At 38.4% G+C, this 25,418-nt stretch overlaps 1 protein-coding gene across 2 annotated transcripts in view; it reads left to right on the forward strand.

Annotated features, from left to right (window-relative positions):
• PCDH15 (protocadherin related 15) overlaps positions 1–25,418 on the forward strand; it is a 648,893-nt gene that overhangs the window by 297,268 nt on the left and 326,207 nt on the right. For both annotated transcript variants that reach the window (XM_042459844.1, XM_042459843.1), the window contains 2 exons: positions 3,235–3,395; positions 13,912–14,067. In XM_042459844.1, the coding sequence (XP_042315778.1) occupies positions 3,235–3,395; positions 13,912–14,067 (317 nt within the window). The remainder of the gene's footprint in view (positions 1–3,234; positions 3,396–13,911; positions 14,068–25,418) is intronic.

The following is a 25,418-nucleotide window of genomic DNA, read 5'->3' on the forward strand; positions in this document are numbered from 1 at the left end:
GAAAAAGTAACCAACTCTCACTGAGCTTAAAAACAAAGACGCCTGCACCCCAGCAAATGTATGTAAGGTTACAACCTAAACGGTGCTGAAACAGTATTAAAATCATATACACAATCTTTCCAAAACCTTACCCATCTTATCCAACTTATGGATTTATCTGGCACGTCCAAATGGTACAAATGTATCAGGTAGCTGCAATATTTGTTGCTCTTCTCAAGGTTTTTCAGATAGATGATAGATAGATAGATAGATAGATAGATAGATAGATAGATAGATAGATAGATAGATAGATAGATAGATAGTGATATGTGCAGATGTTTATCTACCTATTTTCTTGCTAACCCTAGCACCAACATCAACATTTCCCCCCTGCATCTGAGAAAATAAAATCTTTATAATTCCAAAACATATTCCAAAAGTCTCCTTCTCTCCTCCTCCTTTGTTCTTTTCTTTTATATTCTTTTTCTTATAGTCCATGAATGAGCTGGCACTTCTACACAATAACACTATAACTCTTATAATTTTAAAAAAATCAAAGGAGAAAATTTGCCCTTCAAACCATAGGATCGCCTCAGCAAGCGATGCCCCAGTTTTTCAAGAGAAGAGTAACAAAAGGCACTGTTAAAACTGTGTGTTCATCTGTTTGTGTGGTGCCATCACTCTCCCTGAGGCATCAGAGCTTCTTGTTCATCTTAGCCTCAGCGTTCTTTCACAGGAGTGAGCTGTCAAAGCTTCTGTATCTGTCTATGCAGGAAAGGGAGAAGAAGGTTAAACAACCTTATACTTGTCCTGCGTGGAAATGAGTCAATAGGTAAAGGCAGAGTTGTATTTTCACCACCTGCCCTGTTCAAATAAGGACTCCTGTTAGAAATTAGGAATCAGTTGCAAACAAAAGTTCAACTGTCTTGCTAGGAAGAATGTACACCGCATTTGGAAATATGCATCCTTCCAGAGGAGGACATAGGCTGTCATTCCATGCAACATCAAAATTTTATCTGATCCTTTCAGATGTTTTGTGAATAGGTTATCAAGTTGGCATTTTAACCTAAGGAAAAAGGCAGGTTGAAATGCAAAAGGTATCTTTTAAAAAAAGGATTTTTGTTAAAAGTTGACATATCGACTCCCAAGTTCATAAATGTCATAAAAGTACCATTAAAACACTTGAATGTGTTGCTTCAAAAATGTATAATTAGGTAGGATTATAATAATGTGTGCCCCGGTAATTAACTCCTTTGGGAAATGAAATATGAAAATGAAATTTACTATATCAGAACACACCAAAGGTCATAATCCAGCAGGAGACTATCAGAAAACAGGACCAGATTAAATTTGTGATTAGAAACACATTAGAACATATGTACTCTTAGGATCAGAGTGCATGAGTAAGGAAAAGTTTAACCTCTTCCCCCTCAACCATATCCTAATGAAAATGCACCCCAGTTTGACAAACAGTATGAGAAGAAGGTTTCCCCTCCCCCAAAAATGTAGCCATTTCTCATAAGTATGTGAGAGTCAGGACTATGGCTAAGACAGAGAGAGAGAGAGAGAGAAGGTTTAAAATGTTAGATATAAATGTTCCTATCCTAAGCATTATATTACTGGTAGAAATGTATGGGTTTTTCTTTCAATAGACTTGATTTCTAATGATGTCATATCTGTTTGAGCCCTCAATGTCAAAGGACAGTTTCACATTCACAGTACCTATATCCTTTTACTTTGTAACAGTTTTAAAAAGAAAGCCCATAAAGAAAAGCCCACATCGTTCAAGCACTTAGTATTTAGTCTATTAATCTGTAAAATAGACTAAATACTAAGTGCTTGGACAATGTGCGGGGAAAGGTGGGGTGAAAATAATGAAATCACCATTAAAAACTCTATTGGTTGTTTAGAGCATTTATATCCCATCCTTCAACCAAAAAGGTTCCCAGAGCCTTGTCCTCAGGCTTAGAGTCTAGGAAGAAACAATATATAGGGTAAACGGGGTGGCACTGGCAGCAGGAATTAAGTCCCGCAAATACTGGCTGCCATTTTCTCCCTCAGAGGCCAGAGCAATGGTAGTTTGTATGGAGGGACCACCTTACTTGTGCATATGCACACACACAGAGAGAGTAACTTGGTTCTGCAAACATTGTTTTCTAACAGATTCCTGTACGTTCTTCCTTTCAAAGATGAAATTCATCCAGTTACCTCTCTCTCAGTAACAAAGCGCAGTGCATTCCCACATAGTGATCTACCTGTTGCCACTGCAACAGACATGAGTCATTCTGAGGCATCCAGTGTTGATAACATGGCTGAGCATCTCATTGTGGCTTCAGCGGTGGCACTGGGCGATAAACAAGGACTGTGTGGGAAGGCAGCCACTGCATTGCAGAACAAAGAGCACAGATAATGGGGGGAATTGGGAGACAGAATGCTCTAGATATTCTGTCTCCCAATTCCCCCCATTATCTTGGCTCTTTGTTCTGCAATGGCAGTGGCTGCCTTCCCACACAGTCCTTGTTTATCGCCCATGGCCACCGCTGAAGTCACAATGAGATGCTCCCATGTGTTCTGACAATGGAGTATTCTGACAAGTGAAGACAAGCCCTAAAATAAAATAAAATAAAAAGCTTTAATGTGCTACATATCTATTGTACTGATATATATATCAGTAAAAGGAGTCATGGCAGTCAGGTTGCACCTGGAGGCTTCCAGTCACAGCTGTTGACCACGTTTGTGGCCAGAGAAAGATCAATCTGGAGAGTATGAGGTGTTGAGGACCAGAAGAATATCTATGGGGATCACATGAACCCAGTATCACCTTTCACCAATTCTGCTATATAAAGGTCTTATGAAATTGTCTTGTAGCTGTTTCTATTTATTTCTATTAAAATTAGATAATAGACCTCAGTGTTCAATATTTGAGCCAGTGTGGTATAATGTTTTGATCACTGGACTAGGACTGTGGAGATCAGGATTCATTTCTCCATTCAGAATTGGAAACTCAGTGCATGGCCTTGCATGAATCACACACTTTCAACCCTAGAAAACCCCATGATAGATTTGCCTTAGGGTTGTCTTAAGTCAGAAATGACTTCAAGGCACACAACAACAACAAAAACAAAAACAACCATCATAACTATTGACTATAGGATGTAGCATTTGTTGAATATATCAGTGGGACTGTAATTGTTTTTGAAAAGCTGAATTGCACTTAAATAACATAAAACTTCTCTTCATTATTATTTTTTTCAGGCACTGTCCTGGTAGACAGCATGTTGATCAAAGGTACAGCAGGAGGACTTGATCCCACCATAGAACTAACTTTAAAGGATAATGTAGACTACTGGGTTATCTTAGATCCTATCAACCAGAGGCTTTATCTCAACAGTACTGGACGAATTCTGGACAGAGATGTAAGTCGGTTTCTCTCTTCCTACCCCTCATCTCAGTTCTTTCATATTGAAATGCAGTTTCAATAGAGAATTGAGGCCAACATGATGAATAGCAGTGGGAAATGTGCCATGTACTCCTAATCACATTTGTTTATTGCGAAGTAAATCCCATTGAGCACAGCTAAATTTGTTTAGGCCTACAACTTAATAATGGTTTTCAAACATTGGAGATTATCTGAAAGCTAAAACTGCTACTAGTACATTTTATAGCTCTTAGATCCTTTGTTGATTATAATGATATAATTTTATAAGAATAAATTCTATGGCCTAGCCCAACTAGAAGAGACACACTGAATCCATGGGTTTTATATAAAGTGTGTATTTATGTCCAGCAGTTGATTCACAATGTCTACTTTAGGTGGCACTTAGTGCAGTAATTTTTTTTCCATAAAGAAATATGATGTTATATGCACATTGATGTATTCATTTTCTGTTTTGTTATCCATCCCTAAGTATAAAATGATAAATGAAAAGTAGTTTGTTTCCATAGATGTTTGTGATTTCTATTTTGTTAATTTAGATATCCATAAAGGCAATTCACAGCTAAGACAGAAATGTGAGCCAGGTAGTCTTCTGTATTGTATTTCAAGTCCCAGTAGCTCCATTCAGAATATCTAATGCCTCATTATTGTTACAATCCAACAGCATCTAGAAAACTGCATAATTCCAACATCTGGTCTAAAGATTAGAACATGCTAATCTGGGCATGGGGTTGAAGCATTAAACAACGTAGATGCTTAACAGCATGCATAACTGTTTCTTTTTAGTGTAGGCCAGAACATTCTAGAAGCCTGAAACTGAAGATAGCCCTGTGTCAGTTCACCTGGAGTTTGATAAACCTCCTAGTTTTGTTCTCTGATTTGTACTACAAAATTGAGGAAACATATCCAATAACATCAGATGGCAAGGTCCCAGTGCACTGGCTCTCTCTTTTAGGATTCCCCTGTGATGGCTAAAATGCAGTATCTCTCCTGTTTTTTCCTATTTGCCTGATGAAGAAGCCAGTGTGATTTCGAAAGCTTGCAACATGTAATTGTGCATTTTTGTTGGTCCAATAAAGGTATCATTGTTTGGATGTTATTGGATTTGCTATATTGCCAACACGGCTACCTCTAGATGTCTTTTGAGGAAACATAGTCAGTGCCTTGTTGGGAGACAAAAGCTGACTGGTAGACTGTACTTGACATAAAATAAAATAGAATCACCTTAATCCAATGAATAACAGGTGCTGTAGGCTATATTTCAAAGGAATAAACTGACAAACCCACCTCTGAGGATTCTTTGCCTGTGAAATTCATGGGGTCAACCATAAGTCGACAGGTGACTTGAAGGCACACTCACACAGATGTGTTTATCAGATTGGCTGCAAGATGTTATGTAACCTTTTAAAAAGAAATATGTGTAGGAGGCATTTCTCTGCAGCAATGTTGTGCTTTTTCAACTTGCCCTTTTTCAACCAGAGTTGCCCTTAGCAATTGAAAGATAAATCCAGAGGCTGCTGACAGTTTGTCCCAGTCAATTTCACCATTCTGTTGTCTTATTTGGGAAAGGCTGCCATTTAGAATTTGGAAAGTGGAGTGATTCCTCCCTCCCCGCAAGCAAGCTGCACTGTCCTTGTTCATTATACCTCTGGCGCTGTCTAGCTGAGAACTATGGCACACTTTGTTTCCCGATCTTTATAGAAACGAATCTCTGTACACTCAACAGTAATTGTCCTCTTCATTCAGACAAACAAGGGTGTGTATTTTAATGCCTTATCTCCCCTTCACAATTCACAAAATATTACCTTCAGTTGTATAACACTTTGGTGAGCATTTCAGCTGGGTATGTTTGTGAACTCATCTCTTTTCCTGAAAAAAATCTATTGAAATTCAAAATGTACCACTTCTAGGTTGTTATGTTCTAGTCAGTGAACAGATATATTCAGGTGATGTAATCATCTGACAGGCTAGTCAGCACAGTTTCCTTCTCCATAAAAATACCTATGATTTGAATGTACACACAATAAGGAGAGTGCCTGTTGTGTAAGCCAAAAGGATTTCTCCCCTCTGGCCAAGCCTGAAGCTTCTTTCTGCTGCCAATCACTTCCTTCATTTCTTTACCTTTTCTTCAGGTTTTGGGGCTCCAGGGCATACACCGTATTCTTCAGTGCATCTGATCCAGTGAAGCCCTGAAGCATCTAAGTTTTTGAACTGAGCAGCCAAATACATGGTCCTCTCTTTTATTAACTTATTCTTAAAAGAACTTCATTGAAGGTTTTTAAAAGACAGATTTATAAGCTACTCGCTGTTCATTTTTATTCCAAGAGAGAATCACTGCATTTCTGTTTGATTTCAGCAGACTGAGCTTCTTATTCCGAGACCAAGAAAAGAGAGCAAACATTCTCTGTAAATTTAAAGAAGCTTTTGGGCAGGATTAACTAAAGTAGAATTAGGTAATCATACAAGGAAGGACTCTTTGGTCAACATGTAATTTTATGCCCCCCAAAGCACACTAAGTAAGAGGATGGTTATGCTTATGGACTAATAAATGGTTGAAGGAATAAGGAGCAGATAATAAAAATAAATTGATGTCCTCAGCATGGAAGGAAGGAACAAGAAGTCTTGGCCAATGATTATGAACAGTGCTATTAGCTTTCTTAAATGATCTGAAGTGAAGGATATTGAATAAAGTCCATGTGTGAGGAAAGGTGAGACAGGGTGAGGAAATCCTGAGATCCCGAACCTCTGAATTGCCTGTGCCTCAGCAAGCTAGATTGTGACAAAGCAAATAATATATTGCAAAACAAATGCTGGTATTGCAACAGCTCAGAGAGTAGCCACAATGTCTGTTGCTAAATTTTGGGATCAGGGTCCCAGCCCCAGTGCCATTTCTCATCGACCCTGGTAAGATCCATGGCTTCACGAATGATGACATATTATTCTGTGAAGACTTCTAAAACAATTTCCATACTCAGTGAATGGGCAACAAAAATGACAAGCATTAAAAGGCCAAGTATACAGAATAAAATCATTTAAACTTAAACTCTAGTGGAGTCTTAATTGACTATGAGTGATTATAGAAAATATCTTTGGGTGATGGAGCAAACTTAATTCATTCTGCACAGGCAACCAGGAAAGGAAAAAAGAAGAAGAAGCACATTCAATTGTAAGGATGATCAGAAAAGGTGTTGTAACATAGGAAGCTGTCTTAAATCATGTAAGGCCATTGGCCTAGCTCACTTTTGTCTTCAGTGCAAATAATTAGATCTGGGATCTTTTGTACACTAATTTAGTGCTCTATTACTGAGGTGGTAACTGTCCAGTATGATGTTACTATATAAATCTATCCAGCTTGTCCACTTGGAATATATAAAGGTTTGGTTGTTCTACACCAGGGGTAGGCAACCTGCGGCCCGCGGGCCAGATGCGGCCCGGCAAGGCCTTGGGACCGGCCCCAGCCCGGTCCTGCCGCTGATTGCCGCCAGGGCCTTTGGGGGGCAATTGTCTTTAGAAGCCTCAGAAACATGCATTTATATTAACATTTTTTAAAAAAATCAGCAAATTTTTTTGTGTGTCCTCCATTTTTTTTAAAAAAGTGTCTTCCATTTGAAAATTTTGTCCTACATTTGTCCTGGTTTATTTATATATTTAATATTTTTTAAAAAAATATTTAATTATTTATTCATTGGCTTCGGCCCCCCCAGTTGTCTGAGGGACAGCAACCTGGCCCCCGGCTCAAAAAGGTTGCCTACCCCTGTTCTACACAGTAGAAAACAACATGGAATTAGAAAATGCTCCAGGAAAAGAACAACAAAAGTAAACAAAACTGTCAGGGCTAGAGGATCTTTTCTGCTGAAAATTAACATGAGGTGCAATATAACAAGAAATGGGACAACTACTTCATCCTAGGAGCTGAATTCATAGTTGGGAATCCATATTTTAGCAGTGGGCAGTGCTAAGCATCAAAGCAAAGCGGGTAGGGGGCAAAGACATAATACAGTTGGAGATAATTGTTGGTCATTTTCTCAATAAGTGAACAAAGCATAGTCCAGTTATGTGCATGTTGACTTAGCAGAATGGTAGCTTGCTTGTTTATTTAAAGCAGGAAGAGGCAGGGTGTCCTTCCACTAGTCCTGTAGTCTCCCAGTAGTCTTCTTCTATAGACTAGTCATTAAGTTTTGAGGATAAGCATGCTTACTGTACCACAACCTACTGGGCTTTATTTGGCTGTATTGCAGAAGAGGGTCTTCTTTTTTCTAGCTCCCGCCATGTGGAATGGTATTCTCAATAAAACTAGGTGGGTCCCCAATATTAAATGTTTACCCTGTCAACTGAAGTGCCATCTGATTATGCATCTTATGTTTGTTTTCTTGTTAACTCTTTTGTCTTTTACCCTGATTTATAATGAATGGTTTGGTGGATCATGTTGTTTTGCTGTTTTATTCTTTTAACTACTGTTTTATTGTGTCAGGTTTTTTTTTATTGCAAAGTGCTTCATGTTTTTCAGGATGGACAATGCTAGAAAACTATTTGGAAATAAATTAAAATTTTGTCCAATGAATTAGAGCAGACAAATCCATGGAGGAGGGGTTTTATTAGCGTTTCTTATCCAAGGGGGCTAAACTGTACCTTCATGTTCAGAGGAACTATGCATCTTTCTGTATATCACTTATAATGGAATGAACAGTGGATGAGCTTATCTGCCTTTATGTCTTGTGCTTTGTCTTCAACACAGTTTGTCTTATAGATATCTACCAAAATATCTAAACTCACATCCATCTGCACTACTGAGATAAATGAAATATTTTACAGGAGGAAAATGGGAAGCTCTCTTAAATTGAGTTGGACTGTCTGTACATCTAGGCCAATATTGTCAACTCTAGCAGTAGCTCGCAGGAATCTGCCCTAGGCCTACCTGGATATCCCCACTATTTCTCATTTAAGTACTGACCACAACTTACTTGATATAGCTTCTAAAAATAGGAGAAATCTTGTGTGTTCAGGGCATGTTGTTGTTGTTGTTGTTGTATGCCTTCAATTTGTTTCTGACTTATAATAACCCTATCACATGGCTTTCTTGGCAAGATTTGTTCAGTGGCAGTTTGCCTTTGCCTCCCACTGAGGACCTTACCACATTACCCCCTGGGATGTGATAGGAGCAGGATGAGAACAGAATGGGTGCTATCATCCATTCTATCGCACAGCAGAATGCCGCCACCAGAAGTTCCCATTGCCTTCCAGATCTGTCTCAGAGATGGCGATTTTCAGGAACGCTTCTAAACAGTTCCTGAAAATCGCCTCCTCTGGCACAGATCTAGAACGCAATGGGAACTTCCACCAGCGGTGGCAGTGGGATTCTGCTGTGCAATAGAATGGGTGATAGCACCCATTCTGTTCTCATCCCACTCCCTTTCATCACGCCCCCATCACATCCCAGGGGGCAATGCGGTGACCCCCTGAGTCAGAGTGAATGTGACTTGCCCAGGGTCACCCAGTGGGATCCCATGGCTGAACAGGGACTTGAAGCCTGGTCTGTAGCCAAAAATTAGAGTGTAGACATACTGCCGTATTTATTCAAAGATACAGCCGTGTTAGTCTGTAGAATCAATATGTAGACAGTTGTTGTAGCATCTTTGAGACTAACTGAAAGAAAGAGGTTGGCAGCATGAGCTTTCGTAGACTTAAGTCTACCTTCTCAGATGTATAATGCATCTTCCATCACCTCTACATTTACTGGAATTAGGGGTGAATTCACATTCCCCTGTGAGTGTGGGAAAATGACAAATAAAGAAACCACTATTCTTTTTACCTGAGAGAACACCTCTCTAGGACTCACCAGGTCCTCCAGTGTAACTCTATGGTCAACATCTGTCATAAGTTGATCATAGAATCAAACTAGAAGACCTACAAATGTTTAAAGACTCTGCAGCACAACACTATGGTCAACATCTGGCAGAGTTGTGCTGGAGAACTTAGAGATTTCTAGAGAGAACCTATTAATCAAAACCACAGATAATCAAATATACAAACGTCAAAGCTGCAGATGTGGAGGGCCAACTATATAGAGTTGCTAACATGTCTTAAAACAGCTGTTTGCAGCTACAAATTAGATGTACTCAGCAAAGGGTCTTCTGAACAAAATGTATAGTGGTTTGAACTAGTGATATATGCAAGTTTTGCAAAATATGCTGATACTACCACAACATTTGTTGTGCTCTTCTGAAAAGATGCAGCTAACATTTCTTAACCCAGTGTATTTCTTAACCCAATGTACTGAAGTAAACTTAACACAGTAGACTTCAGATTAGCTACCATCCCCAAAACTTTTATTTAAAAAAGACAAAATTGGAAATAGAAATTCAAAGCATCATTGAAGTCATAATGGTGATTATCATTGAGAAATGCATTTACATTTATGTTTCCCCAGATGAAGCAAGGCAATATTGCAATATGAGATTGGGGAGAGGCAGAGGAACTCAGGTTCTAATGTTTGGGGTCCAATAAGTTTTACCTTCAAGACTAGTTCCTGCTTGTTGGATGGCTCATTGACATTTTCAGTCCAGATCCATCTGAATATGATCTGCCCACCGGGTATTTCTGAGCACTGCAGGATGCTCTATAAATAAGAGGAAATGGTTTATTTGATAAGGAAGGTAGAAGTTGGTGTGAATATTTATGAGGATGACATTAGAAGCATAACTGTTGATAAAATTAATTATTATTTTATTAGCTAAGCAACAGCTACAATTGAATATTAAAATTATATTATATCTATTGTTCATAAGTTTAATTTTTCATCAAGCATTCAAGATGGTTAGATAAAAGTGTAGACTCAGTGATGAGGATAGGATAACAGGTAAATTATCATTCATTTACTAAGTAGAAGTACTGTTGTCCTGTCATTTTATTATGTTTTTTCTGTATATGTCTTGCCAGTCAGAGGAAAGGCTTAGAGATCAGGCAACAAGTACTCTGAAGAAGCTGTTCACTTACAAATGTATTGTCAGAGACTGGGGAAACATCAAAAGAAAAGCAGAGCTTTCAGTCCTTCAGTTGCTGATATAACCCACTGTTCACTAATGGTTTTCCAAGTTCATTCAACTGAGACAGTGGACTTCCCTTTCATGACTGCAGTAGCATTTCCTCTCCATACACAAACGGCAACAAATAATTCCTAACAATGTATTATTTTCTCCATGTGTTTCACTTAAATTATTTTTTAAATCACAATGCAGTCAGCAATTAAGTGGCAGCATATAACAATGTTGGTTTAAGTTTCAACATAAATATTGTAAAATTCAAAATTCATCTCAAGTGCTTGTGGTTCTTTCTACGGCATTGGTGTCTTCTGTGGTCCTCTTGAATGTCTTCTGTAATATTTAAAAACAGATCAGCTCTGTTTCTCTCAGGAACAGCCCTTTAGTTCCTGCTGACAAGCCTAGTATTAGACTCTTGTGATGGAAAACAGTCTACTCAGCATCTACACATACAAGAGTACTAAACATATTTACACTGTTACCTAACAATTAACAAATTTAAAAGAGTTTTACAACAAAATTATTTCCCTATTTTAAGATAAGTTTCAGTATCTAATACCTTACAACCTTCCCAGTAATCAATATCTTTCACATAAAGATCTTGATTGGAATTCACTAAAACTGTTAAATACATGTAACCATTTTAATTATGTAGCTACATAGTATCTGCCAGCCTGACCCCCCCCCCCCATTTACTCTCTCATCATGCAGCAACCTCTGTGAGTACAAAGGCTCTGTTATTCTGTCAGCCAGGAAGCAGCTGACTGAAGTTTCCATCCCCTCCCTTGATCAATCTCCAATCCAACAGGAAGAAGCAGGGACCCCGACACTATTTTCCCTTACACCAGTGATTTCTCACGGAGAATGTGGAAATGTCAGTCAACTACTTCCCAATCAACAGGTTAGCACATCCTGTTGCTAGCGGTGGCTGCTGCCCAGTGGATGAGGATTGGGGACTTTCAGCATCCCTTCATATTCCCTAATCTAGGGAATACATGAGGGATTATCACACAGAGCTTTACCATCTCTGAAACATCACTAAATCATCTGTAAAGTGCAAGGATGTGCTTTCTCCCTGTGATTAAATTGCCATGGAGGCATCCCATCATTAAAGCATTCGTGGAGCAGCCATTTCTCTGCATAACGGGAACTTTAGTTATGCAGAGAAATGGCTTCTCCGCAAATGCTTTAATGACAGGACGCTGCCATGATGATTCAATCACAGGGGGAAAGTGCAACCGGCAATCACACCCTCATGCTTTACAGATGATTTAGTGATTTTCAGAGACAGTAAGCCTCCATGTAATAATCCCCATAGGAATAATGAATAAGAACCACCTATGAATGCTTAACTCTAGGTTACACATTCGTAACTGCTTTAATGAATTCCAACCAATATCCAGCTCTTAATAATGGCTCAAATCATAGCATGGATTAAAGTAAGATTCTCTGATGCTACAGTCAAAGCTCTAGCAGAGTTCCATGGTGTCCTCCATGGTCCTAATCTAATAGTAAGATTCAGTTTTAAGGCCCATTCTGACTAAATGTATCACTTGTGTTAGAACACTTGTTGCTATAGTGATAATATATCTAGAAGCTCTATGAGCAGTAGCAAAGAAAACACTCCTAAATACGCAAGCTTCTTTATGGGATTCCCATGATCTTGCCCACATTTCAAAAAGAGCTTGTGTCTGCTTGCTGACAGCACCATCTACATTCCTCAAGTGTATTATGATCTTCTGTTTATCCAGTGCAATACTACAGGCTGCACATGTTTTATGGTTATATTATTCAAGGTTGTTTAAATGGTTTTAAATTGTCTGTTTTTAAATTAATAATATATTTAACTCTTTTAGAACATGCAATTTTTTATTGTTTAAAGCTGATTTTATTGTAAGCCAACATGAGATCTTTGGATAAAGGGTGGGATATAAATATTTAAATAAATAAAACAGTATAAAATAAATATATATGTGTATGTGAGAAGTCGAAGGCTTTCATGGCCGGCATCCATAGTTTTTTGTGCATTTTTCGGGCTATGTGGTCATGTTCTAGAGGAATTTATTCCTGACGTTTCACCAGCATCAGTGGCTGGCATCCTCAGAGAAAGAAAATATATATATATATATATATATATATATATATATATATATATATATGGAAAAATTGCCCTTTTGTACTGATATTAGTTTGTGTTTGTGTGTGTGTGTTCATGCACATGTACATATCTATTTATAATATTGCAAGCTAAATTTCACTGTAGCTAGAATGAAAGCAAGAATGTAAAGAGAATGTCATTATATACAACCAGGTTGCTTCTGATTAATGTGCGGCATCCTTGTGTGTCAACCTACTGATCACTACAACACTGTACTTGATCCTCATTTTTTTCTGATTTTAAATATGAATAAATGCAGTCATGTAGAATTAGATTTAGTAATTTTCATGTGATAGTTTGTAACTTTCTTATGAGTTATTTAAAAGATAAATAAGTCACAGTCATGAGGAACATGTAATGCTACTTTTTCAGGATATGATTTCATTATTGGTTTTTACAGCAGTCAGGTGAAGGCAGGACAGGATCCCAATAGGAGGGGGGGGGGACATTTTTACTGAATTTGTCCTACAATTTCTCAAGTGTTGCAATGTTAGCAAATGGTTGCCTTGATATTTAAGTCCAGAAACAGATAACTTGTAGTACAATCGTATCTATTCACAGGTAATGCCCATAAAGTTGTCTGGGGCCTTGTTTGCATGGGCCAGGATACTCTGGGGGAAGCCAAAAATATCCTGGTCCCAGAGCTGCCCTACCTGTCCCTCCATTCTGATGCCAGGTGACCGTTCATACACACATCCCACTGACCTGATTCCCCTGGTGTGTCTGCTGCCTCATTGAGTTGCTTTGTTCTGAGGTCTGAATGAGGCACCCAGCTACAAATACGTTGCTGGGCACCTTGTTCTGACCTCAGATCAAGTGATTAGAAGTAGTAGTTGCTCAGTGCGATGTGCATGAAATAACTGCCTGGTGTTGGAATGGAGCACTCCAGATCTTCTCAGAAGATGCAGAACAAAAAGTAAAATTTTAAAATTCATTTAAAAATGCATTTTAAGGGTGTAGAGCCCTTCAGTTCTGGTACTGAACATGCCAGACGTCATCCAGTCTGTTCACACCAGAACTAGGTTTGGGGTCATGCATCGTCCAGACTCCCTGTGGAGAGGATGTGGAGAAACCAGTTTATTTGGCCAAGAAAAGGCCTGGGACTTATGTTCAAGTACATATATAGGATTGTTATCTTTATTTCCATTGAATAAATTTGCAGGATTACTGTCTTTACTTCAGTTGACCTTATTTTCTGAATAGACATTGTACTGATAGATGGCTGTAAGTAGAAAGTATATTCTTCATAACCAGTTACTAGTTAAATGCAATTGAACTTTTATTTTTCTCCTTCTTTGCAGCCACCAATGTCAATTCAATCCATTGTGGTCCAAGTCCAGTGTATTAATCGAAAAGTAGGAACTATTATCTACCACGAAGTTCGGATTGTGGTACGGGATAGAAACGATAATTCTCCCCAGTTTCAGCAGCAGAAGTACTATGTTGCGGTAAATGAGGTCAGTTTTATTATTGCTATTGTTGCTGATATTTATTATTACCACATTTCTGACTGCTCATGTTCTGTAAGCATAAAATGTCCTTCCCCCCCCCCCCCCCCTAACTAATGCATTATTAATGCACTTTAGATTTATTTCTTTGGGAAGTGAGAGGGAGGAGGGGGCTTCAGTTGATGCTGAACTTTTACTGTACTTGTAAAACATTTTGCCACAAATTGACTTGCTTAAGGAGAATCATGATTGTAATTAAATAAACCTAACCCAATGAGAATATTACATATGAAGTCGAAGAGACATGAGAAAGTAAAAGAGATGCACACAGATACTGCTATGAGAATATATAGTACTGCAGCAAAAAGAACCCAGAAGGATATTTTCATTATGTTTCCATTATATGATAGGAAAAAGGATAATAAATGCAAATACGAACAGAAACGTTAATTTGCAGATTTAAAGGGTTATCTCAGGAACAAACTTTATTGGTTTAGATTTTCTTACAGAATTATTATTGAATGCAATAGTAGGTTCAGCAAAAAGAGTTCCATTTTGTAGACCCCTCATTTTTAAATTTACCAATAACGTATGTTTTTATTTTGTATTAACTAGTTCCAAGTCAGATCCTATCCATTTGCAGATGGGAAGAACTACATCTTATTGATACATTACATTCATTCAGTGATGAGTGTGTTTGGGAAAGAGACAATTCTATTGATCCATCTCTCTCCCCTATATTTTCACACACAGAACAAGTTTATGCTGTTCAGCCTCAATTCTTCCTTGCTATTCCCAAGCTTGAGCTACCTGAATACGGTGAAGCTTTATATCCAGTCATATAATGCATAGCTGTACAGCAAGTCTCATCAGTAGCTCTGCTGTGTGGTCCAGTCCTCCTTATCACACATGGCTACTCATTTCAGGAACTGGCCTAGCTTTATGAAGCTCCCCTGTTCTCAATCTAAGGAAAATGGGATGGGTTTATTCCTCTATCAATATATGGTATTTTATTGTGACTGGTATTTGTGTTACTTTAGCTAGAGGGAGCTCTTATAATTTATTGATAAGCTAAGCCCTCTGTCCATGTGCATCCTGTCAACTATGGCAACATGAGGCATGGAAAAGGACAACACAGTCCTAGAAGGAGAACCAGTCAAATGCTTTTTGTGGTGTGTTCATTACATTGCTTAGCTGTGGCAATGAGAACAGTATGTGAAAAGGGACCTTAAATAGGCCTTCCCCAACTCTCATTGATTTGCTTGTGTAACAGAAAGTTGCAGCCATTTTAAATTTTGGTTTCTCATCTCAAGATAGGTGGGAATATCTGAGCCTCTCCCACTCTTATGCTGAAAAGAGGGGTATACCTTTGGGCATCTATTCTCAACTGTAAAGGGAATAGGGTGAAAATATCACCTTTTCCTGGCACCATACCCATCTCCCACCTTGGCAAGGTTATCTGTCTGCAAGGGATGTGGTTTTCTTTCTAGCAGTGTCACAGCAATAGAACAGAGAACAGGAACACCTGTTTTAGCACTAATGCACTTCTGATGCCACTAGGTGTTTCATGCAAAGCATCATGTATTAAATGCTTTGATTTTTTTTAAAAATTAGAATTTTAATACAGTTGGGTAGATGTTCCTCAACACAGCATTTCACAACTTGTTTGCTTTTCATTTCTAGATTGTGCCTTTTTTCTCTGTCCCAATATCTTGTTAACTTCACTTGCCCTAGAAAAGTCACAGAGCTGGCCTTAGGGAGGGGTGTGTTCAGCAGTTACATTGAAATGAGGGGACACCAAGCTGGTGATTCTGCCCTGTGCCAGAAAACCCGTTTCAGGCATGTTTGGGATCAGCTGGTATAGGCCAGTAATCTGGCAGTGCAACAGGAGGAGTGTTTAGTATCCTTTTCAGTGACATCTCACCCCATTCTGAGAGAATTTAGCACATTCTAGTGTCTTTTTATTAGCCAGCATTGGTTAAACATCGAGGCTAATAAGTCTGTGGACAGCTCTATGAATCTCCCATATAAAACTATTCGTAGTGCAATAATAGTTCAAGGAGGATCTGTGATAGGCTCCCAGTCTCAGTTCTTTGGTACCTAACTCCCTTTCTTCAGTTGCATATCCTAAAAGGTTTCTGGACTAGGTCCACTTCGTCCACCACATCCATATCCTTTGCTTATCCAGAAAGGAAGCAATTTACACTCTTTCTTCCATATGTCCTTTGCCTCTGGATAAAAACTAATCCAACCATGAGCTAAAAAGGGTGTGTGTTCAGAATAGTTGACCTTTTTCATTCTGTGCTCTTCTGAAACCATTTCTGTGCACTGCTGTCATGAGTAATGATGAAACATTATTGCCCAACTTGCACAGCAAAACAAAAACAAACAGAAAATGGCTACCCCCTTGTATCCTACCCTGTGGATTGTTGCTACTGAATGGAGGTTTTGAGGATAAAGAATAGGACAGGTCAGATCAGAATGGGACTGAACATATTTTTGAGTCAAAATGAAATGCAAATGGATTTTGGGTTTGGATCACAGTGCTGTTATTTGCAAACTTTGCGTCATTTCTAAAATCCTTCTCCAGCCAAAACTGGAACTCAAGTAGCATGTACTGTAGATTTCAAATGGTATAAAAATTTCCCTCTGGTATTTTCTTGCTATTATTCATTTTTCCAGCTGTTTCTTTGATTCAGCTATGTCAAAAAGCTCAAGAGTGATTTGAAGGAATTTTCCATCATTTCTTTCATTGGTGGTGGTTCAGAATTGTTGAAATCTGCATACAAATGTTCATACCAAATGTGTTTGAGCGTTCTGAATGGATGTTACCCCAAATTCTTGATTTCCCCCTTTAATTGGTCTCTTAAAAAAAGGAGCTGAATCTTTTCCTGAAGCTGTAGTGATTTATTTGTCCTGCTATCTGACATATGTTACTTTCTTTGTCTTCTGAAGTAAATTTAATCTTACATTTCTGAGTCTAAATTCAAAACACTTCAGAACTCTTTTTTGAACACTATGTGATGTTAAGCACCATTATTTGCAAGTTTTACTGTCCATTATTGTTCTGTTGCATTTGTTTATCTCCTAGTAAGTGAAAATGTTTGAGGGTTATTTTTGGGTATTGAAGCTTTATAATTGTGTTATGTTGTATTCATTAATGTTTTGGCTCTAAATACAGTTTGATCTGCTTTAAGCCCCATTGCAGGGGCTTAAAATACAAACAACTGAACATTGTTTTTCTCCTATAATTGAATTTATTAAGTGCATACAATTATTGAATACATTTGTTGTGCTATATTTACAGAGACTGTTTATATCTAATTCAAAATGGTCTCATTTGTATGATACTACAAACAGTAGCCTAACATTGCTTACAATTCACATTGGGGATAATGAAAAATTCTTTTTTTATCTACTGTGTTTTCTTACCTTGCTGCCATTTTTTTCTTTTGTCAAGTGTGAAAATGGCCACATACTGAAGAATTCTGTCCAAAGGTTTTCATTTCTCCGATATATAACTTTTCCTTCCCAACAAATAAGAAGCACTTTACTGGGTGCCCACACCTATGAATTGTAGGAAAGTAGCTACTGGAGAACTGCTTTTTGTGCATATTTGTCTTCATATTATAGAATTCTGTCCCAGACATGTTTGACTGGTGCCTTCATCTTCATATTTCATATACCTTAGTGTATGAAATATGAAGATGAAGGCACAAGTCAAACATGTCTCGGATAGAGTTCGGTAATATGTCCCTTCTGTCTGGATCCTAACAATATTTGATTACGTTTTAAAAATAGCCTTTTCTTTACTACTTTTACCTTTGCATGGCTTTTTACTAACACTTTAATTTATTTACCTGCCACTATTGATTACTTGTTACCTGTTTTATTGTATTTTACTTTCTTATCATCCACCTTGAGACCATTGTTGCAATAGCAGGGTAAACAGGCAACAACCATGTTGTCAAGAGGACATTGATGGTAATATAAGTGTATAGACTTGATCCGTTGGACATTTCTAATTAACAGCTAAATACTTAGAAAATATCACTTAGTTTGATGAATCAGTGTAGTTCTGGGCTGCATACAGGTAATGTGTCCCAGTTGAGGGACGTATTTGTGCCAGTTCACTGTGCTTCTGTCACATCTCACATGGAATAATATGTCCAGTTTGGGGCACCACAGTACAGGGATATTGACAAGGTGGAATGTGTCCAGAAATGAGTCATCAAGATACTCAATGATCCAGCAACCAAGCTTTATGAGAAACAATTTTGGGAGATGGCTATGGAGGAGGGAAGAGTGAGAGAGGTGACAACATAGCTGTCTTTAAATATCTGACAGGATGTCATGTAGAATTTGGTGCCAGTTTGTTTACTGCTCCAGAGACTTAGAACATGAACCAGTGGATTCAAATTCCAAGAAAAGAGATTACACCTAAACATTAGGAAGATCTTATTTTAATGTAAGAGGTGTTTGATAGTGGAATAAATTGCCTCTGAGGTTGGTGGACTCTCCAGAGGTTCAATGAACATTTTTCAAGAATGTTTTAGCTGTGAATTCCTGAATGGAGATCCAGCATGGTGTAGTGGTTTGAATGTATGACTCCAGAGACCAGTCCTAATCACTGATTGACCATAGAAACTCACTGTCTTAAAGATGGAAGAATTCAGCATTACCTACTAAGAAAGATCAGCTTTTAAAATTAAACAAATTAGCAGAAATTGATAAAAAAAAGTCTATTAGGGGCTTCCAGTCTTCTAAAAATGTCACTCATGTTTTTTCTTTAATCCAAGACTCAAAGCCCTAATAGACTTTTTGCACAAAAAAATGAAGATGATTTCATGACTGTTGGTTTTGAGAATTAGTATGAGTGGACTGTCAGAAGAATTGTATGATGTAGTTTGCAGAGAGAAAGAGGAAAGGTTATATTATGTGTGTGTATAACCTCTAAAAAAGAAAGTTGGAAGCCACTTTTCAATCTATTTGTATTTCCTGTCTATAATTTTCTATTATGTTTATATTTATATCTTCCATTTTCTGATTTTTTCCCCTCACTTTTGTGCCCCCTTTTCTTTTTGCTTTGTTTTGTTCAAATTTCTGTTTGTTCAAATATCTAAAATTTTTATTGAATGTGAAAAGGTGTGTGTGTGTGTGTGTGTGTGTGTGTGTGTGTAAGAATCCAGTGGGTTCCCTTGGGAAATCACACTTTCAGCCCCGAAGGAAGTCAATGACAAACCTCCTCTGAACAAATCTTGCAAAATAAACCTACATTAGGTTCATCTTTGGGTCACCATAAGTTGGAAACAACTTGAAGGCACACAACAGCAACAGCAATTCCTATTTGGCAGGGTGTTGGACTAGACAGGGTTTGTGGTCACTTCCAGTTCAAAGATTCTATGATTCCCCATAAGGTAGTGTGAAATATTCCAACAGTTTTCATGTCATGGAAATAGTGTAGCACTGAGGCTCCATGTTGCTGGCAAGTGGCTACTTTTAGGTGCTCCACTGCACCCCATCTGGCAGAGTTTGGCCTGCACAGGAGGCTCTCTACCCCTTGTAAATGCCTACCCTTGCCACAGAATGAGAGAGTTGTTGGGTAATATGTAGGCCATGTCTTCCAACCCACAGCTCTGTGCACAAAATCCAGAACTCCAGAACATCAAATAAATGTCCATCGAATTTGGGCTATGAAAAGGAGCTCATTGCCCTACTTGGCTCCATTCTTGAACTGCTCCTACCATTTTAAGAACTTTACAGTAATATTCATATACATTTGGGCATGTCCTCTGGGATGGCAAAGAACACATTTTCATTTTCTCATATGTGGCAACACTTGAGATACTGGTGCTTTCTTGTCCCTCCTCAATCTAACTTCTCCTGGTTGACAAAATCATTTCTTCAAGTTTTCTTCACAGATCTTTCCCCCCACTCATATCCCTGTCCATTCTTAGCATACTCTACTGAACCTGTTCCAATTTCTTTTCTTTTCTTTTCTGGGGGGGGGGGCATTCCAGTTCTGCAGGGATGGAAGAGAAACTATTGAAGATGGGCAGTCAGAGAAAAAAAGAGTGTTTAAATTTGCTGCCCAGGGAGCAGTTATGGTCAAGGTTGGGGGAACTTTCAGGGGCCATGTTGATTGAATCCATAGACCAATACATTCGGGTGGCAAGAAAGGTTGTTAATAACACCATTGATAGAACTGAGTCACAACAGCTTTTTTAAAGATGCAATATGTGGGATTAAGCCTACTGCTGCTACTATCTCAATATGTTTGAAGAACACTACAAGCTCCCATTTTCTGGCACTGAGTACAAAGCATGTCAACTGGAGATCACTCTAAATTATTGTCTGCTCACAGAGTTGAAGCAAGTTCTACTTCATACTCATTCCTCATTACTTTTATGTCCCTTCCACTTGAGCGGAGGCAGCGATTCCCTTTCAGTTGGCCAATTTTGCTTATTACTCTTAAGTACAGGCATCTGAAAGCAGCCCAGTGTAATTTAAAAAAAAACAAAACACATTCATTTATTGAACAGGTTTGGCTTTTAATTCAGTTTCCTGTTGTAAGATGCAACTAAGGAGATGGATATGATGTTAAATAATAATCAGTCTTATGAGAAAATAGTGTGATAGGAATATGGTTTAACTATCTAAAAAAATTGATTATAATCAAAAGCAATAAAAACATTCAAAATATCCACTAATTTCCCTTTGCTCATAACAGAGTAGAATAGTGGCTTGATCATTGGACTATGATTCTTGAGACCTGGGTTCAAATCCCAGCTCAGTCATGGAACCTCATGGTGATCTTGGGTAAGTCACACTCTCTCAGCCTGACAGAATGGCCTCTATAGAAACTTGCCAAGGAAACACTGTGATGCCTTAAGGTGCTCATAAAACAGAAATTACTTGAAGGCATTCGACAATAACAACAACAAATAACATAGTTGTCCAAGACTCTGTTATTGTTGCTTTCTTTGGCAGACAAAAGAAATAAAGGGATGAATCTGTTTCACACCTTCTGCATTTGTAGTTATTGTTTTTAATGTGAGGCTCTGCTTATTTCCTTTTATAAGGAAATTTGCAAATTTTTAAAGTTCTCATAAAAAAAATAGAAACAAAATAAATTACACATCCATCTGAAATTTTAGCAGATCTTGGTAAATAAGTGTAATTATTAGGGCAATACTATATTTAGTAGGTTTGGGGGCTGGGCAGACCAGCCATTAAGGGTGGCCTTGGGGTGCAGTTGAGGCATGGCATCCATACGACGCATGTTCCAACTCTAACCCCATGGTGGCATGATGCCACACGCCACTCCACACGGTGTGCAGTGTCACAGCATTCCTCTCGCACTGCATTTGCATGACACAGCACCAAAGGAACACTTTAAAGCCACAGCGCTGCAGCTATCATGCCCTTTCCAGAACACAAAAGGTGCTTTATGCAGCTCTTTTTCGGGCCCTGGAAAGGCCAGTTTGGGGCTGCAGCATGCGGTCAAAATATGTTAAAGAAAAGGCCAGTTTGTTTTGTTGGCTCAGAAAAGTCATTCCTCCTCCTGTCCTCCGGCCTACTAGTTCATTCTTGCCAAATTATAAATTTGAAACATCTTTCCTTTGGGAATTGATGTTTATTTGCTGTCATCTCTAGTATTTGTATAAATGTTTATGTATGGTTGATTGGAGTCATTTTCATATTGTGAGCACAGTTGATGACACAGGAATAAAAAACTTAATACAAAAGGGAAATCGATCAGCAGTTCTGTAGAAATTTCATTTTCTCCAAACTCTATATCTTTGATATATCTGTTGTTAATCATTGTAGGTAGTGGGAGCAAGTAGCTTGCAACAAACAGACAAATAAAGTTTTGTGGCACTGTAAAGTCTAATGCATTTTATTTGAGGTACGTACTTGAGAATTCCAGCCCACTTGCATATGATAAAATAGGGTGGAGTGCACAAAAGTTTATGCCAGAAGTGGGTAACTTGCCTGGGGCATTTAATAATAATACTACTACTAATAATAATAATTTTATTTGTATTTTCCTGCCTCTCCCTGTGGATCGAGGCAAGTTTACATCAACAAATTAACATATTTGCCCGGCATGAGAACTTGCATGGTCATACACACCCCTACTATACCTCCCCACTAACAATTTTGTGCTCCTAAATAACCCACGTAGTGGAGTGGATTCTGCTCTCCCCTCCCACTGTTTTGACTAAGGAGAAGTTCTTTTTAAACAGAATGTCAACTGAAAGTCAACTTCTGCTTTACTTTATACTTTTAAAGGTCTCTTCTGGGCCTAAAAGGGCCTGGTGGTGAGACAAATATGACAGTTGCCCACCACACTGCTTAGGGGACATGGGGTTGTGTGAACATTTTTAAAAAAAGAACAAAAATAAGGAATGTAGTAGGGAGGGGCGCTGGAGGCCTCAGCCTTAGTTTAAGCCAAATAAAATGTGTTATTCTTCATAGTGCCACAAGATTCAATTGATTTTATTTAGCATTATCTTTCAAGTATTTGCATGCACTTCTTATTTATAAAAGCCCCCAATCTCTTACTTTTGTGATCATGAGTTACTTCCTTGACACTTGGAAGTGGGGAAATGAGCAAACCAGACTTGTCTTTATAAGGTGAGATACTATTGGATTATCCCAGAGTTGCACAACAGTGGTTACTAGTTCTGTATGGAAGCTACTAGAACAACCTGCCTGGGCCTGTACAAATGGAGTGAAGCTTCAGGCACTCAAGACACTACGATGACACAACCTGCATCTGCACTACAGAAATAATGCAGTTTGACACTACTTTGACTGCCTTGGCTCAGGGTTAAGGATTTTTTTTAGTTTGTTGTTGCACCAGAGCTCTCTGGTAGAGAAGGCTAAATATCTCACAAAACAGGAATTCCACGAATTTTGAAGCATTGAGCCATAGCAGTTATATCAATGTCAAACTGCATTATTTTCACAGTGCAGAATGGGTTAGTGAATGTTGAACTGGTGCAGCCACAAGTTGTGTGGGTCTAGCATCTACAGATGATTACTTTCTCGATTTCTCCATAAAGATAGTCAACTCTCATATAGTTGGGTCTTTTATTTTATTTTCATTTTGTTTACTGATTATTTTCCCCCATAACAACTTGATTCAAAGAATGTGAAACAAATTAACATACAAGAGCAGACTAAACTACAAAGTTTCTGGGAATAAAGCAAAGCCACACCCAGTCAGAATGGAGAAGAGTTTAAGAAGAGCAGTGGAGGTAATAGATAGTTCAGAAGCATGTCATATGAGGACAAAGTAAAGGCACTTGGTTTGTTTAGCTTAGGGAAAAGAAGATTAAGGTGAGACTGGATAGCTATAGCTTACATTGATATGCTTTAAATAGTCCATTGGATCATTGGTTCTTTTGTCATTTCAAGAATTTTATTATGATGAGAGAGCTCTGAAGGTCAATGAACCCATTACTGATCAGCACAGTTATAAATCTTAGTATGTCTCAATGCCAGCTTTAGCAGACCATGGTATGTTTGGTATAAGAACTATTTGAGGACGGCATGATAAAATTTAACCGATTTTCTATTTTAGGGAAACAATTTTGTTGAGATGGTATTTAACTCTTGCTGTAAATGCAAGACTGCAGTGTTTTCACTGGGGAAACTGATTCAGTTATTCTGGCCCCATACAGACAGTCCGAAATAAAGCTGCTTTGGGTCACATTGGAGGTATGCTGTTTAAATGATGCATACATCCTAAGAGTCTGGAAGCCACATTAAAGCCACGCTCCCATCCTAAGGACGGGTGTGTGGCTTTGGTGAGGCATCTGGACTCTTAGGAAGCATGCATCATTGAAACAGCATACATCCAATGTGATCGGAAGCAGCATTATTTTGGCCTGTCTGTTGGGGCCATTGATTAGTAATTCCCTAGCCTAGTAGGTAGGAATATTACATCTATTGGGTTTTTTCCCTTGGTTTTGAAGCACATTCACTCATTTGCATTGAGATTAATTATTTTGAAACTGCCTTTTTTGTTGTTCAGATTACACTTTCCTCTCTTAAGAAAATGCTTATTATGATTAGTCTGACCTGTTCATCAGAAGAGTGGCCTGAATTCAGTAAATTCTGAACTGTTGCTGCCTAAAACATCATTTTTGGGGTAGTAATTATTGTTCAAAGTGAGCTTTCCTCTCTCTCTCTAAGTAATTACTTTCCCCCTTCTTGTGGTATTTAAATAACGACTCTCTGGTGGTGTAGCATGTTGGACACATATTAGTGTGTGATAATTACCTGTAGGTTTTATTTTGTTCTGCTTTGCAAGTTCTTCATAACAAATGATTTTTTAAAAAAAATCTCAATAAGATGTAGCTGAAGAATTTATTATCAGAATAGGCCATGAAAGTAATGAATGAATCCAATGGAAATTAAATTTTGTTTTCTATATACATTTCTAAAATAGATTTTCTGTAGCATTTCATATATGAATCATAGAATCATAGAATCGTAGAGTTGGAAGAGACCACTAGGGCCATCCAGTCCAACCCCCTGCCATGCAGGAAATCCAAATCAAAGCATCCCTGACAGATGGCCATCCAGCCTCTGTTTAAAGACCTCCAAGGAAGGAGACTCTATCACCTTCCGAGGAAGTGCATTCCACTGTCGAACAGCCCTTACTGTCAGGAAGTTCCTACTAATGTTCAGGTGGAATCTCTTTTCCTGTAGCTTGCATCCATTGTTCCAGGTCCTGTTTTCTGGAGCAGCAGAAAACAAGCTTGCTCCCTCCTCAATATGACATCCCTTCAAATATTTAAACAGGGCTATCATATCGCCTCTTAACCTTCTTTTCTCCAGGCTAAACATCCCCAGCTCCCTAAGTCATTCCTCATAGGGCATGGTTTCCAGACCCTTCACCATTTTTGTTGCCCTCCTTTGGACACGCTCCAGTTTCTCAATGTCCTTTCTGAATTGTGGTGCCCAGAACTGGACACAATATTCTAGGTGGGGCCTGACCAGAGCAGAATACAGTGGCACTATTACTTCTCTTGATCTAGACACTATACTTCTATTGATGCAGCCTAAAATAGCATTGGCCTTCTTAGCTGCCGCATCACACTGTTCACTCATGTTCAACTTGTGGTCTACTTGGACTCCTAGATCCCTTTCACACGTAGTTTCATTCAGCCAGGTGTCACCCATCCTATATCTGTGCATTTTATTTTTCCGCCCTAAGTGCAATACCTTACATTTCTCCGTGTTGAATTTCATTTTGTTAGCTTTGGCCCAGCTTTCTAGTCTATTCAGGTCATTTTGAATCTTGATCCTGTCCTCTGGGGTATTAGCTATTCCCCCTAATTTGG

The sequence above is a fragment of the Sceloporus undulatus genome, chromosome 3, assembly GCF_019175285.1.
Source record: "Sceloporus undulatus isolate JIND9_A2432 ecotype Alabama chromosome 3, SceUnd_v1.1, whole genome shotgun sequence".
Classification (NCBI taxonomy): Eukaryota; Metazoa; Chordata; class Lepidosauria; order Squamata; family Phrynosomatidae; genus Sceloporus; species Sceloporus undulatus.